This window comes from Argentina silus (genome assembly GCF_951799395.1).
Source record: "Argentina silus genome assembly, chromosome: 14".
NCBI lineage: Eukaryota > Metazoa > Chordata > Actinopteri > Argentiniformes > Argentinidae > Argentina > Argentina silus.
In genome coordinates this window covers 3,511,290-3,524,329 of record NC_139668.1, presented here as the reverse complement: position 1 = coordinate 3,524,329, position 13,040 = coordinate 3,511,290, and the positions used below count along the sequence as shown (strand labels likewise).

The following is a 13,040-nucleotide window of genomic DNA, read 5'->3' as shown; positions in this document are numbered from 1 at the left end:
CAGGGAATGGATTCCTCGGAAGTTGACGAGCGTCATTGAAGATGTGAATTGTTCGGTCGTCTACCGAGTCATACCTTATTTTTGATGAGGCCTTCGTGGTAGAACCAGACGTCAGTCATGCTCTCCACCTCTTCTGTCACCACCACTCGTCCTGACTTCAACTCCTCCACGCCTCCCTGGATGGACAGGTAGTGACCTCTCTCCTTGTTCTTGATGCGGAAAAAGCGCCGCTTCTGCAGGAAAAGAAAAAGTCGCGTTGACACCAGATCCTCACTCTGCAACCTGCAAGCAAGTCCAAATTGGCTACGACTTTGACTTATTTGGGAAACTAAATTGACTGTGAAACAAAAATCCCCAAAGGGACTGTTTGGGAAACTCTGGCATAGGATACCAATGCAAATGGATTCATGTGAGGAGCCTAGACAGAGGGGGAGACACACTCAGGGCCTACCTGTCGTACTGGGTACATGGAGCCAACGGTGGGAAGCTGGCTGAACTTAGGCCAGTTGGTGATATCAATAGGCTCTATGAGGAACTGGCGCCCCCTGTAGTTACTGTGCTCGCACAGCACCCAGCTGCAAAGACACAAATTGCAGGTGAACATGGTATCAACGCAGGTGCTTAGGATAGGACACACACACACACGCACGCACGCACGCACGCACGCACGCACGCACGCACGCACACGCACACATGCACAAGCTCACCCTCATACCCATGCAAACACACAGGAATGTGCAAACAGAAGCCCACGCACGCACACACACACACACACACACACACACACACACACACACACACACACACACACACACACACACACACACTCACCAGCCGCTGTTGACCTTGACAGAGAGTATGTGGTTGTTGAAGCCCTCCTCCAGCATATTGAGAACCTCTGTATCCACTGTGATCTCCCGGCCCTCCAGACACTCCAACCCAAAGAGAGAGATGGAGGGGACTGAGAACACCTAGGGAGGAGAGAGAACAGAGTGGAGTCAAGGAAGAGGCACGAGGGAGAGAAGGAGGGGAGAGAGGGACGACGGAGAAGGAGAGAGAGGGGAGAGTGGGAAAGAGAGGGGAGAGTGGGAAAGAGAGGGGGAGAGTGGGAAAGAGAGGGGGAGAGCAGGAAAGAGAGGGGAGAGTGGGAAAGAGAGGGGGAGAGTGGGAAAGAGAGGGTGAGAGCGGGAAGGAGACGGGGAGAGTGGGAAAGAGAGGGGGAGAGCAGGAAAGAGAGGGGAGAATGGGAAAGAGAGGGGAGAGTGGAAAGAGAGGGGAGAGTGGGAAAGAGAGGGGGAGAGTGGGAAAGAGTGGGTGAGAGCGGGAAGGAGACGGGGAGAGTGGGAAAGAGAGGGGGAGAGTGGGAAAGAGAGGGAGCTAGGGGATAGGGAAATTGAGGGAGGGAGTGAGAAAGCGAGAGTCGAGCGCGAAATCTATTCGTCTGTCGATATGGGATACAGAAAAAGGAAACGGTGTGCTGTTTTTGAGTGATATATATATATAAAACTCCAGTGCAGAGCTCTTACCAGTGGGATGGGCTTCAGGGAGCGTATGACACAGCTCGGAGGGCAGCCCATGCTGGTGAAGTTGGGGTAGTCGCCCTCTGACAGTATGTACAGGTTCCCGGAGTACTGGCGTCCCTCATATATCGCCCAACTAAATCACACACGGAAACATTTTGTTGACTCTCCGTTGACACACAGCACATCTCCGCATCGGAAGTTCTGAACCTCCTCCGGTGATACTCTCTCCTAAAACGTCAGGTAAATGTTCAGAGGTTTCACTCCCTCGCTCTGTCTCTGTCTCTTTCTCTCTCTCTCTCCCTCCCTCCCTCCCTCCCTCCCTCCCTCCCCCTCCTTTTTAATCCTTCACCCCCCGGGGTGCTTAGTGGCATAGCACACTAATGCGCTTACCACGTAATCGCAAGGTTCCTGGTTTGATTCCCACCCTCGACCTATCTTGCATGTCATCCCTCCTCTCTCTCCCATCCTTCCTGTCAATCTCTACTGTCTCTATCTCAATAAAGCAGAAATGCCCTAAAAACATATTTAAAAAAAAAAAAATCCTTCATCTCTCTGTCTCCTGTCCTTCGACCCTCTCTCAACCTACAGTTGTGTGTTTTTTTGTTGTTGTGTGTCCTGCGTTTCCCTCCTTACCTTCCTCCCACCACTCTGCAGGACTTGGCGTAGATCTTGTCCGAGAGACCCTCCTCGTTCTGATTACACACGTTGCACTCCCCCTGGAAGTCTGACTCTGCGTACAGCATGACCTGAGGTAAACATGGGAGATAAACACGTTGTCATTTGAAGACATTGTACAGCTGAAGCGTTGGTGTATTTGTCGGTACGCTGTGTCTCACTGGATAGGGTGTGACCTGTTTAATAGTGATCGTGGAATTCGTGTAGAAGATTCTCAGAGGTGAAAACACAGACGGAGCTCTAAGAGAAATGATCTCACCTCGTTCTTGACGCCTGGAGTTTCATTCGGAGCCTGCAACGCACGCACACACGCACACAGGCACACACACACACACACACGCACACACACACACATGAAAAAGACATGTTGATACACACATGATGTCAAAAGTCAGAAATGCCTCTTGTTCTCAAAGAGACGAAAAGATCAAAACGTTCTTCCGATGATAGTCTAGGACCATCTAGAATAGAGAGTGCACATGTATCCTCATGTATGTCTCTCGCTCCCCCTGGCTCTCCAGGTCTACAGTCTACTGTCTCTCCCCTGAATGCCAGGCTCACCAGGAGAATGGGCTGGACCGAGCAGATGAGGTTGTCCTGAGACCCCCAGTCAGCACAGTTACTGTAGAAGCCTTTCTCCAGGACGTACTGGTTACCAGAGAAGTCCACATGGGAGTAGGCGATCCACCTGGTGAAGAGGACAGCGAGGGTTAACAACACAACGTCTCTGTGTTCAATCTGACTCGGCCACTTGTATTGATTAGCATTCACTGTGGATGATAGACAGGTGATGATTGGTGGTGAAACAAACAAGTTATTCCCACCGATATAATGTCAAATGATGCTATAAGATTGTAATGATAACTTATACTCACATTCGTTACTGTTTGATCTAATCTTTTTTAACTGCCCATATGGGCTTATATGACACTAGCCTCAAAGTAAACAAATGTATTCATCACATTTTTCTTTTACATGTTTTAAACAAAACCAAGAGTTTCAGCACATTCAGATACTGAATATCTATTACTTGCATTACATTAAACTTCTTCACATTTACAAGAGCTATATACTGTATTATTTTTATTATGTATCTTTTTTATCTAAGTCATGTTGTTTCTTAGCAGACCCTATGCAGGACTAATTAAAACATTTTACATACTGTAACCACAGGAAAAGTGAAGCTATCAGACTACAGTGTAATTGATCTACTATACCACTAGTCTATGACACCATTGGTCGCAAACAGCATGTGAACTTACGCTCCGCTCAGCACTTGGATGGAGCGGGTGGTCTTCCGGAAGCCAAACAGCTCCACGTCCGGTATGGCCTCCGTCACCTCAAAGGTGTTGTCCTCCCCCCCCTCATCCTCGTCCTCAGGCAGCTCGAACATCACCAGCAAGGGCTCCGTCAGGTCCTGGAGGGGTCAGAGAAAGGTTGCGGGAGTCAGAAATGAAAGGTCACAATATGAGGGTTCAGATACAAGTTACTCTTAGGGAACAGATCAAGGACTAGCTTTCTCTACCCAAACAGCATCACTGATCATCCATGTTCCATGATCCCTAACCCTAACCCAGTACAACTCAGGCTCTCAAGTCCCACAGACCAGCTAATTTGCAGTTCTGGGACTGTGCACACACCTATCATGCAGGGCAATGGGCTCTTGAGGACCAAAGTTGTGCGTCCCTGTTCAAACCTTTCATCTACAAACCTAGATATCATCACTATGCCTGGGACTTGTGTGTAATATATATAATATATGCCATTTAGCTGACGCTTTTATCCAAAGTGACTTACATTGCAGTGAGTGCATACATTTCCGTATATATGGTCCCAGCGGGAATCAAACCCACAACCTAAGCGTTGTTAGCGCCATGCTTTACCAACTGAGCCACAGAGGACCACAGGACCTGGCGTGTCACTAAATGACCCTGCGCCAACCCTTTTGTTCCAGCTGAATACTGGGTTGTACGTCGTGGTGTGGTCCATGTACTGTAACTCACCGCTCGTATGACTCTGACAGAGCGGAGCTCCGAGTCGCAGCCCCCCCACACCCTCCAGTCGTGGTACTCCCCCTCCTCCAGCAGGTACTGGTGGCCACGGAAGCCCTCCTTCTCATAGCCCACCCAGCTAGGAGGAGACAGAGACACAAGGGGAGATCAACAGACTCAAAAACACACGGAAACACACTCAAATCCCATTCCTTTGTGTATCACTCACTCACAGATTCACTCAAGGGTCATTTCCCCAACTTTCACACTGAAGTTAGAATTTGGCCCATTCTCTGAATATCACAGTATTTCATGAAAGGACAAAATTAGTTTTACACTCTAACAAGCACATACAATACAAAAAACTCACAAACAGACAACTCATAGCTAACTTATACAAACAACTAACAAATGATGTTGATAAAGTACAGTACAATCTGTGTTTCTACTCACCATCCTCCCTGTACTTTGATGGAGCCAACACTGTACATGAAGGTGGTCTGCTGTCTGTCCATTCTAGTCATGAAGTCTTTCATGTTGGTGTAGATGGTTCTGGATTTCCCAGTGAAGTAGGGCTTGTCATAGATCACCAGCTAGAAACAGACAACACCATACGCAAAGGTGAACAAAAACAAAACTGAGATTTGAAAATCCTGGCGGAAAATGCTTGCAGTCTCGAGTCGACCCCATGTATTGGTTTATTGAATATTCAAAAGTTGCCTTGGGGCTGAGGTACCGGTTTCACATGAACATCATTAAACACTGTAGATTCATGTCATGTTGTATTCACTCTTACCTTCGGCTCATTAGGTTTCTCCACTCTTGGTTCGCCCTGCAAAAGAAACACTGTGAACTTACTGCAGCGAAGCTCAAACGGAATTCAGGTTATACTGCATTTAGCAGGTGCCTCTGGAAGTAAGGAGCGGGGCTTACGATTTTCAGTGGGTGAACGGAGCCCACGTACGCCTGTTCCACGCCCCAGGCTTTAGGGTTGGGGAACCCCCCCACCTCCAAGACACGTGGTATACCCTGGAAGAAGGGCTCTGCGTACACCAGCCATCTACGGAAGGGGAGAGAAAGTCAAAACAACTGTGACACCAAGGTCAATGGAGACGTAATAGATACAAAATATATATTGTATCAAGTGTTCATTATATTAATCATTAGTGTGCCAAACATGCTATATAGTCTGGCCTTGACACTCACAGTCCAGCGTTGATAATGATTGAGTTCGCTTTGATGGGGAAGCCGAATATCCTGGCGTCGTCTGATGTGTCTCTGAAGATGACCTTCTTGCCCTCTGCGTTCTCCTCTGGGAACAGGCTGATCTCTGGTACACTGTAGTCCTGGGGTGCATAGATACAGAGAAGAGACAAGTGGAGTATGAGTTTACTTTCATACTTTGACACTAGGGGGTGCTATACTTTAACAGATACTGTAGGACTAGTGAGGTAAAATGTCAGCACATGTTGTTCATGATTATTGCCGTCATGAACTGCAAATGTGAACACTGTACAATGTTCCTTTGAGACCCTGAAGGCAGCCATGAGTTATTTACCACTCTTTAGAAAAGGATGTGGTACCAAATATCTTGTTCTCCTGCCTCCTTTGGAGGTCTGGAGAAATTGGTATTAGCCGATTCCGTTTGACTGGAGTGATTGGCTTTGAGCAGAAGTGATTTTTCGTAAGCAACAACCCGCTCCCCCGTTTTGTTACTCTTGAAGAGCAAATTAGTCAGTGTTAGCCAACCAACTTAACTTCCCTCCTAAACACCTCTTCACCCCCACTACCCCCCAGCACAGGTTTCTCTCCTGTTAATAAAAAATAAATAAAAATGTCCTTCTAGCATTGTGACTGCCTATAGCCCCTGGTCTGAGCATTGATTACTTTATCTTATGATGACTGATGATGAGATGATTCACTTACTTAAACAAATGTATTTGTTGTAAGTCTTTGAATAAAGGCGTCTGCTAAATGGCATAAATGTAAATGTAATGAAATGTAACTAACATTGCTAGCAAGCTATATCTTTGAAAATGCACATTGCTGAAGTGGTTTCATTTTTATTAAAATTATAATTTGTTTTCTGGAACACTAGCCATGTGGGGACCAGTAAAACAGTGAGTTAAGGTGAAGGTTAAAGTCTGGCTGTTCTGTTTTGAGCTGCCTATTGTCTGGTTGGGAGCGTGGTAAGCATGTAACAGGTCTCCATTCCTCACTAATGTACTTCTGCTTCCAAATTTCCCCAGGCTTTGTGAACTCTTGACAAGGTTAGAATTAATGTCAAAAAGTGACTGCTCTTCTGACAGCTCTCACCCTGACTGCTCTGCGAACAGATCCTATGATGAACCTCTTGGCAGGCTTGGCCTCCTCCTCTTGTCCTTCATTCTCCTTCTGTCCGTTCTGTCCATTCTGTTGCTTTTTTTCCTCCTCCGGGGGGTTGAAGGGGTAGGTGAGCTCAATGTCCCCCTCGTCCAGAGCTATCTTCTCCCCTTTGAAGTTTGGTTTCTCATATAAAACCCAGCTAGAGAGGGGAATGGAATGACAAGAGTTAAACATGACACAGTAAGAGAGAGGTTCAATGAGTGAACAGTACACCTTCATGGCTTGAGATAATCTTTTTATTTTTTATTTTATTTTTTAAATATGTTTTTAGGGCATTTCTGCTTTATTGGGATGGAGACAGTAGAGTTTGACAGGAAGGATGGGAGAGAGAAGAGGGATGACATGCAAGATAGGTCAAGGGTCGGAATCGAACCAGGAACCTTGCGATTACGTGTTAAGCGCATTAGTGTACAACGCCAATAAGCGCCCCAGTTTGAGATAATCTTGAATGCAGTTGGATGCAGCACTTCATCTTAAATCATGCATCTATATGAAATCTATAGGGGCACGGGCATACATAACAGTTTGAGTTGTATATGGCAATCTCAGAGAGCTTTGCATGCTTGGTATTTCTATCACTTGAGTATATCACAATCACTTGAGTAGAGGCATAGTCTCACTTAGACAGACTCTCCAGAACTGAGATTCTGGGTTCCGAGCTTAGTCAAACTATTACTGGATGGAATGATCTTGCCAGTGATATAACAATGGGCACAGCCATAGAGCACAGCCATAGAGTACACCCTGTACTCATTGACACCCATTGGAAACTATTTAATATATCCAATGATGAAAGAAGAACCGCTGTGTCAGGTTATGCAAGTGCTGACAAAATGAATTGTTTGTCTTGCTAAAACTGATAATTACATTCCACTGAGAGTTGTGCTCAGTGACAGTTCACACACACAGAACAGGTGCTGTAATAAATAACTCCTCACCAAACCCTATCGTGAATTTCTTCCAATCTGTACTATGTGATGCTAATCTAAGCCAGTTTGTGACTCGGTTAAAGCAGATATAACAGAGACATGGAAAGTGAGAGTTCACACACAGCAGGAGACAAGATTCCCTATCACCCCTTACGCTGAACCCATTCCACTTGGTGCAGTGCTTTACATTTACATTTACATTTATGGCATTTAGCAGACGCCTTTATCCAAAGCGACTTACAATAAATACATTTGTTTAAGTAAGTGAATCATCTATCCATCTGTCATCATGAGATAAAGTAATCAATGCTCAGACCAGCGGCCAATGCTAGAAGAAGGATTTTTAATTTTAAATTTTTAAATTTTTATTAACAGGATAAATTAGATAAAGTGCTAATTAAAAACAGCCTAATGATTATTCTTGGCATGTATGAGTGGACCACGCAGTGTTCAGTGTGCTTGGGCCTCAGGGCAGGGTGCGTCAGCGTGTTTAGACTGATTCTGGGCTCAGCCAAACACTGCTACACTACTGGGCCGTGAGAGAGAGCTAACAATTATCCAACCCTGTGAAAAAAATACATACAAAATAAAAAAATAATAATAATAAAAAAAAAAATAAAAAAAAAAATAATATATATATATATATATATATATATATATATCTAGTATACTTGAGGTTAAATATACTTATAAGTATGAGTACAAGTTAGTTTCAATAAGTATATTGAAAGATACTAAAATGACCCATCTTAAATTGTATTTAATATACTAAAATGTTAAATTATGTGGGTTTTTAGCATATTAAGTATACTTGACATATGTTAAATTGACAATTCATATTAAAGTATACTTTGATAGATACTTAGAATAGATTATCTGAGATGTATTTTCAACACACTTCCAATGTAGTCATATTCAAAACGACTGTCAAATAGTATTAAGTATATCAGAAGTGTGTCACTAGTAGCACTAGCATATTTCTGTGTAATATAATATATAAGTACAATTCAAAGTACATTCAATTCTAGCACGCTTTTTGCAAGTATACTAAAACACAAATTTACTGTAAGGGCATGAAATTAAAGTATACTTTGAGTAAGTACACAAGTAAGTATAGAAAAACATTAATGCATTTTAAGCATATTAATTACTCTTTTTATCTATTTTCAATACACTTAAGTCTATGTCTGCTAGGACACTGCTCCCATTATTGATGTTAAACTGTGAGCCTCTGGGGTCTTTTCTGGCATTAATAATGAGATTTATTCTGTAAATTAATAATTAAAGATTAGTAATTAGTAATTAAAGATTAATATGGGCATTATCTGGGTGTTACTATGAATTTGAGGTCAAAATCATCTTCATACTTCAAAGGATTATGAATTCAATGGCCCTCAGGGTCATGGAAGTTCTGGATTTGGGTTATGTTTGTTTGCTGTTTTTGTTGGCAGTACAGTACAGGCGTTACTGATAATGAAGTTGTTAAGTAATCACATAAAAGGTGCAGTGCTGCAACATTTGAACATTTGATTTATTCAATGTTCGTGTGCAATTTCTGCATTTCGTTGTCTCTGTACTTGTACTCTGCACAATGACAATAAAGTTGAATCTAATCTAATCTAATCTAATCAATGTTTGTGTGTGTGTGTGTGTGTGTGTGTGTGTCTGTTTGCACATTCCTGTGTGTTTGCATGGGTATGAGGGTGAGCTTGTGCATGTGCATTATGTGTGTATGTGTGCATGTGTGTGTGTAAATGAGGTCAATGTTTGTGTGTGTGTGTGTGTGTGTGTGTGTGTGTGTGTGTGTGTGTGTGTGTGTGTGTGTGTGTGTGTGTGTGTGCGCGCGCGTGCGTGCGTGTGTGCTTAAGGATTAACACTTACCCTCCTCTGACAACCCTGATAGAGATAGTCTCCTCCAGCTGCCAGGGTGTGGCATCAATGACATCACTGCGCACTTCGATCCTCTGCCCACACATTCCTGGGCGGTCAAATATGAACATCTACAGAAGATGGCCAAATTTTAGCAGTGGTATCAAAACAATGACATTTACATTTGAGTCCTTTAGGAGACGCTCGTACCCAGAGCAATAACAAAAGATAGGGAGATAAGGAGAGGCTGCTATCCCCTTCCTGCCACTGTAGGCTAGTACCAGAGCTGCTACTAGGAGTCTGGAGGAGGGGGGTGACATAGGAGAATTTAGGGAGACTGAACACCAGACTGGCTGTAGCATTTTGGATGAGCTGCAGAGGTCTGATGGCAGAGGCGGGGAGCATGGCCAGAAGTGAGTTTCAGTAGTCCAGGCGGTGAGATGACAAGTGCATGGACCAGGAGCTGTGCTGCATCACTCATGAGGAATAGGTTGGGCATATTTGTGAAATGTTGCAGAAGAAGAATCTACAGGAATGTACACTAATTCAATGGAAAGTAAAGATTGACATGTAGGTTACACAACACTTGTCACAATGCTGTAACTTTGTTGGTCTACTGTACTTCAAACAACATAAACACTGAGGAGGTTGTTTAGGATTCACATGTTCTCTCAAACAGCCTATAATACTCTGAGAGTAGATTCCTTCCATTCATTTAATTTACACTGGGAATGTTTATGTCACACATTCAATATTCTATATGATAGGCAAAATAGCAATTTTTAATTCAATGTCCAACATGCGATCGTGTCTCAATAATACATTCACCATCAAGGGAGGCTGGTGAAAGCAGAAATCGGAGGACGGGATCATTGTAATGCATGGAATGGATGCATGCATTAGAATGAGCCTGTCCTCTGATTTCTGCCTCACCCTGCTTCTTCTGTTGAACAAGGCTGTTGCATGCTGGAGCAGGCTTGACATTTAGCTTCAAAACGTTGCCATTGGGAAATACAGGAATGTCACAGTATCACCTAGTCAGTGCTGAAATACCGGAGTAATCCGGGCGTGATAAATGGAGGTAGAACAAAAGTCTTGATAGGGCATAATAGAAGACTTGTTTGATTTAAACATTGAACCCGACTAGAATCCGACCAGGCGAGAACAGGTGAAGACAGTGTGTCTATGCAATGTCAACTTGGACAAGGAAGTGCAATTCTTACTGTAGGGCTTGCAAACTTGGCAGTAACAACAAGTAACATAAAAACTGGGTGAGCCTTGATCTCGCAACGCTCATAAATCTCTTTAAATTCATTTAACTAATAATACCCCAATAATAGACCTAGCTCCTACAAAATGTTGCCTTCTGACCCATGGGTGAATACGGGAGGCAACTAAAAGGGAGGCAATCTCTCATTTTAGTTAGGAACAATAGGAACAATACCAGATGTAGGAGGGTAAACACATGTAAACACTGTTTAAGCACCTTTTTGTTGGTGAATAGCGTATTACGAAATATTAGCTCATTTTGACATTAGCATTTACTTTGGTAATTTGATCTGGTTTCCAGCAGGGTTTTTTCTACCATTATGTATATCACTGGCCCGAATAGTTTCTCTCATTAGTTTGTATAGCCATGAGCAGGGAAAAGGTATTTTCTTCACAAAAACAGTAATTGGCAAGTATTTTATAAGTCCTGATAGGCACTGATTTATTGAACAGCTTCAATGTTTTAATAAATGCTTGGCTGACTGAGTGGAAGCACACTAATCTAATTTCCTCAGCATTCTCCATGTTGAGAGTACACTCTCTTCTTCCTACTTAATGACTGCCTGATGGCAACTGTCAATTCTGGGCCCTTTGACGTGTTTAGCCATGCAATATTCAGATATTTATTCAGATATCATATATTATATATATTATATAGAGTTAAAGGTTCATTGTTATTTCTTAAAGGGATAGTTAACTATTTTGCACCTCATAATCAGGTTCTTTACCCTGAAAGTAGTCTCTGTGCCAGGAGAAACTATACTCCATGGTTCAGATTGTTTAAATAACCACTACTAGCTTCAGCTAACTGAACTTCAGCCACTGCTAACAAAAACACTTTCATTTGGCTATTACATTTTGAACTGAGGATACTTGCCCCGATCACTCCCATTGTTTTTTTCTCCTGGCCCATAAACTACTTTCAGGGTAAGGAACCAGCTGACTATATGGTGCAAAATAGTGAACTATCCCTTTAAAGTACACTTGGGTGAAATAAGCACAAGGATAGGCATGGGACACTGACCCATCCAGAGCATCTAGGTCCTCAGACATTGACACATCTAGGGCATTAGCACGTCTAGGACATGGACACATCTAGGACATGGACACATCTAGGACATTAACACATCTAGGACATGGACCCATAGTTGAAGGATAGAGGGGATTCCTACAGGTACTGCTGGTTTTCAGTTCGATACTCACCTTTCCTGGACGAGGGTTAAGCTTCCCATGCTCCTTCTCCTTAGTGAGCTGTAAACAGAGAAAACAACAGTTAACCACTTCATCCCTACATTAACTTTATTGACCTCTCAGAGACACGGTTTTCAATGGGGTCCAGCAATCCCCCTTTGTAACTATGGATACGAGAATGCAAACACTAACTCCTGTGAGCCAGGGTAAATGAAAGAGATACAAAAACACATTATTAAAACAAACAACTACCACACAATGAATTGGTAGGTTGAAAAATGCTCACTGCTACAGGGATCAGATATTCTTCATGGGATTGGGAGTGGTGACAATCTGATCCTAGATCAGTGGTAAAGGCTCATTTATACTTTGAACAATAAACAATATGTGTTGGGGGGGATATGACAGGAATTATTGACAGCACTGGCATGTGGTAGGAATGTGTCCACACTGTGGTCTGTGTATTGCTGTCTGGGTAGGCTGTGTGTGTGCGCACGCTTGCCAATGGGGTCTCAAGTGTTTGTCAGGCTCTAGCAGGTCAATGGATGCTATCCTCTAGATCACATTACACTGCAACCAAAGTGAACTGCAGTATCTACTGCCTCCCAGACAATATATCGGTGTACACAATGTGTTGTGTACATTGCCTGCCCTCTCTATGCTGCAAGACATGTTTGTCGCCCAAATAAGCGTTGTAGTGGTCCTTCAAAAAGCAGTTATATACCACTTATATTGTCCATGAAAATGAGCTGAGAACAGCGACTTAGTCTCAGTATGTAAAGACCCCTGAGCCTAAACTATTGCCCTTTCATAAAGAAACACGAGAGAACATGCTATTGTTTTACTGCGTCACATAGCCTGGAGGGCTCAGCAAGAGAGGCCCCTCTGTATTAAAAAAAAACCTTCCGTCTCAGATGTCTGTACTAAATGTCAAACCTGTAACAGATCTTACGATTTGCATACAACACTGGAAAAACATGACACGTCAAAGCAGAACATCTTAGCATACGTGCAGTTCATGATTACTGTACAGAAAAGCTCATTCATTGAGTCTTTGCAGACTCACTCAGCAATGGCCAATACCGTCCACGGTATAACACAGTCAATGGTATACCATGATAAGGCAGTAGACTGACAAAGTCAACACTGACAAACCTTGAGCACAGCATGTGTTTGCGTGGTGTCTGCTGAGAGCAGAGGCACAAAAG

At 43.4% G+C, this 13,040-nt stretch overlaps 1 protein-coding gene across 1 annotated transcript in view; it reads right to left on the bottom strand.

Annotated features, from left to right (window-relative positions):
• crybg2 (crystallin beta-gamma domain containing 2) overlaps positions 1-13,040 on the bottom strand; it is a gene marked incomplete at its 5' end in the record, with an annotated part of 54,344 nt that overhangs the window by 2,062 nt on the left and 39,242 nt on the right. Inside the window, 16 exons of the mRNA XM_083685008.1 lie at positions 75-233; positions 452-575; positions 832-971; positions 1,527-1,656; positions 2,157-2,269; positions 2,458-2,490; positions 2,760-2,886; positions 3,461-3,615; positions 4,202-4,328; positions 4,643-4,782; positions 4,986-5,021; positions 5,123-5,249; positions 5,396-5,535; positions 6,506-6,713; positions 9,385-9,503; positions 11,845-11,892. Coding sequence (XP_083541134.1) covers positions 75-233; positions 452-575; positions 832-971; positions 1,527-1,656; positions 2,157-2,269; positions 2,458-2,490; positions 2,760-2,886; positions 3,461-3,615; positions 4,202-4,328; positions 4,643-4,782; positions 4,986-5,021; positions 5,123-5,249; positions 5,396-5,535; positions 6,506-6,713; positions 9,385-9,503; positions 11,845-11,892 — 1,926 coding nt within the window. The remainder of the gene's footprint in view (positions 1-74; positions 234-451; positions 576-831; positions 972-1,526; positions 1,657-2,156; positions 2,270-2,457; positions 2,491-2,759; positions 2,887-3,460; positions 3,616-4,201; positions 4,329-4,642; positions 4,783-4,985; positions 5,022-5,122; positions 5,250-5,395; positions 5,536-6,505; positions 6,714-9,384; positions 9,504-11,844; positions 11,893-13,040) is intronic.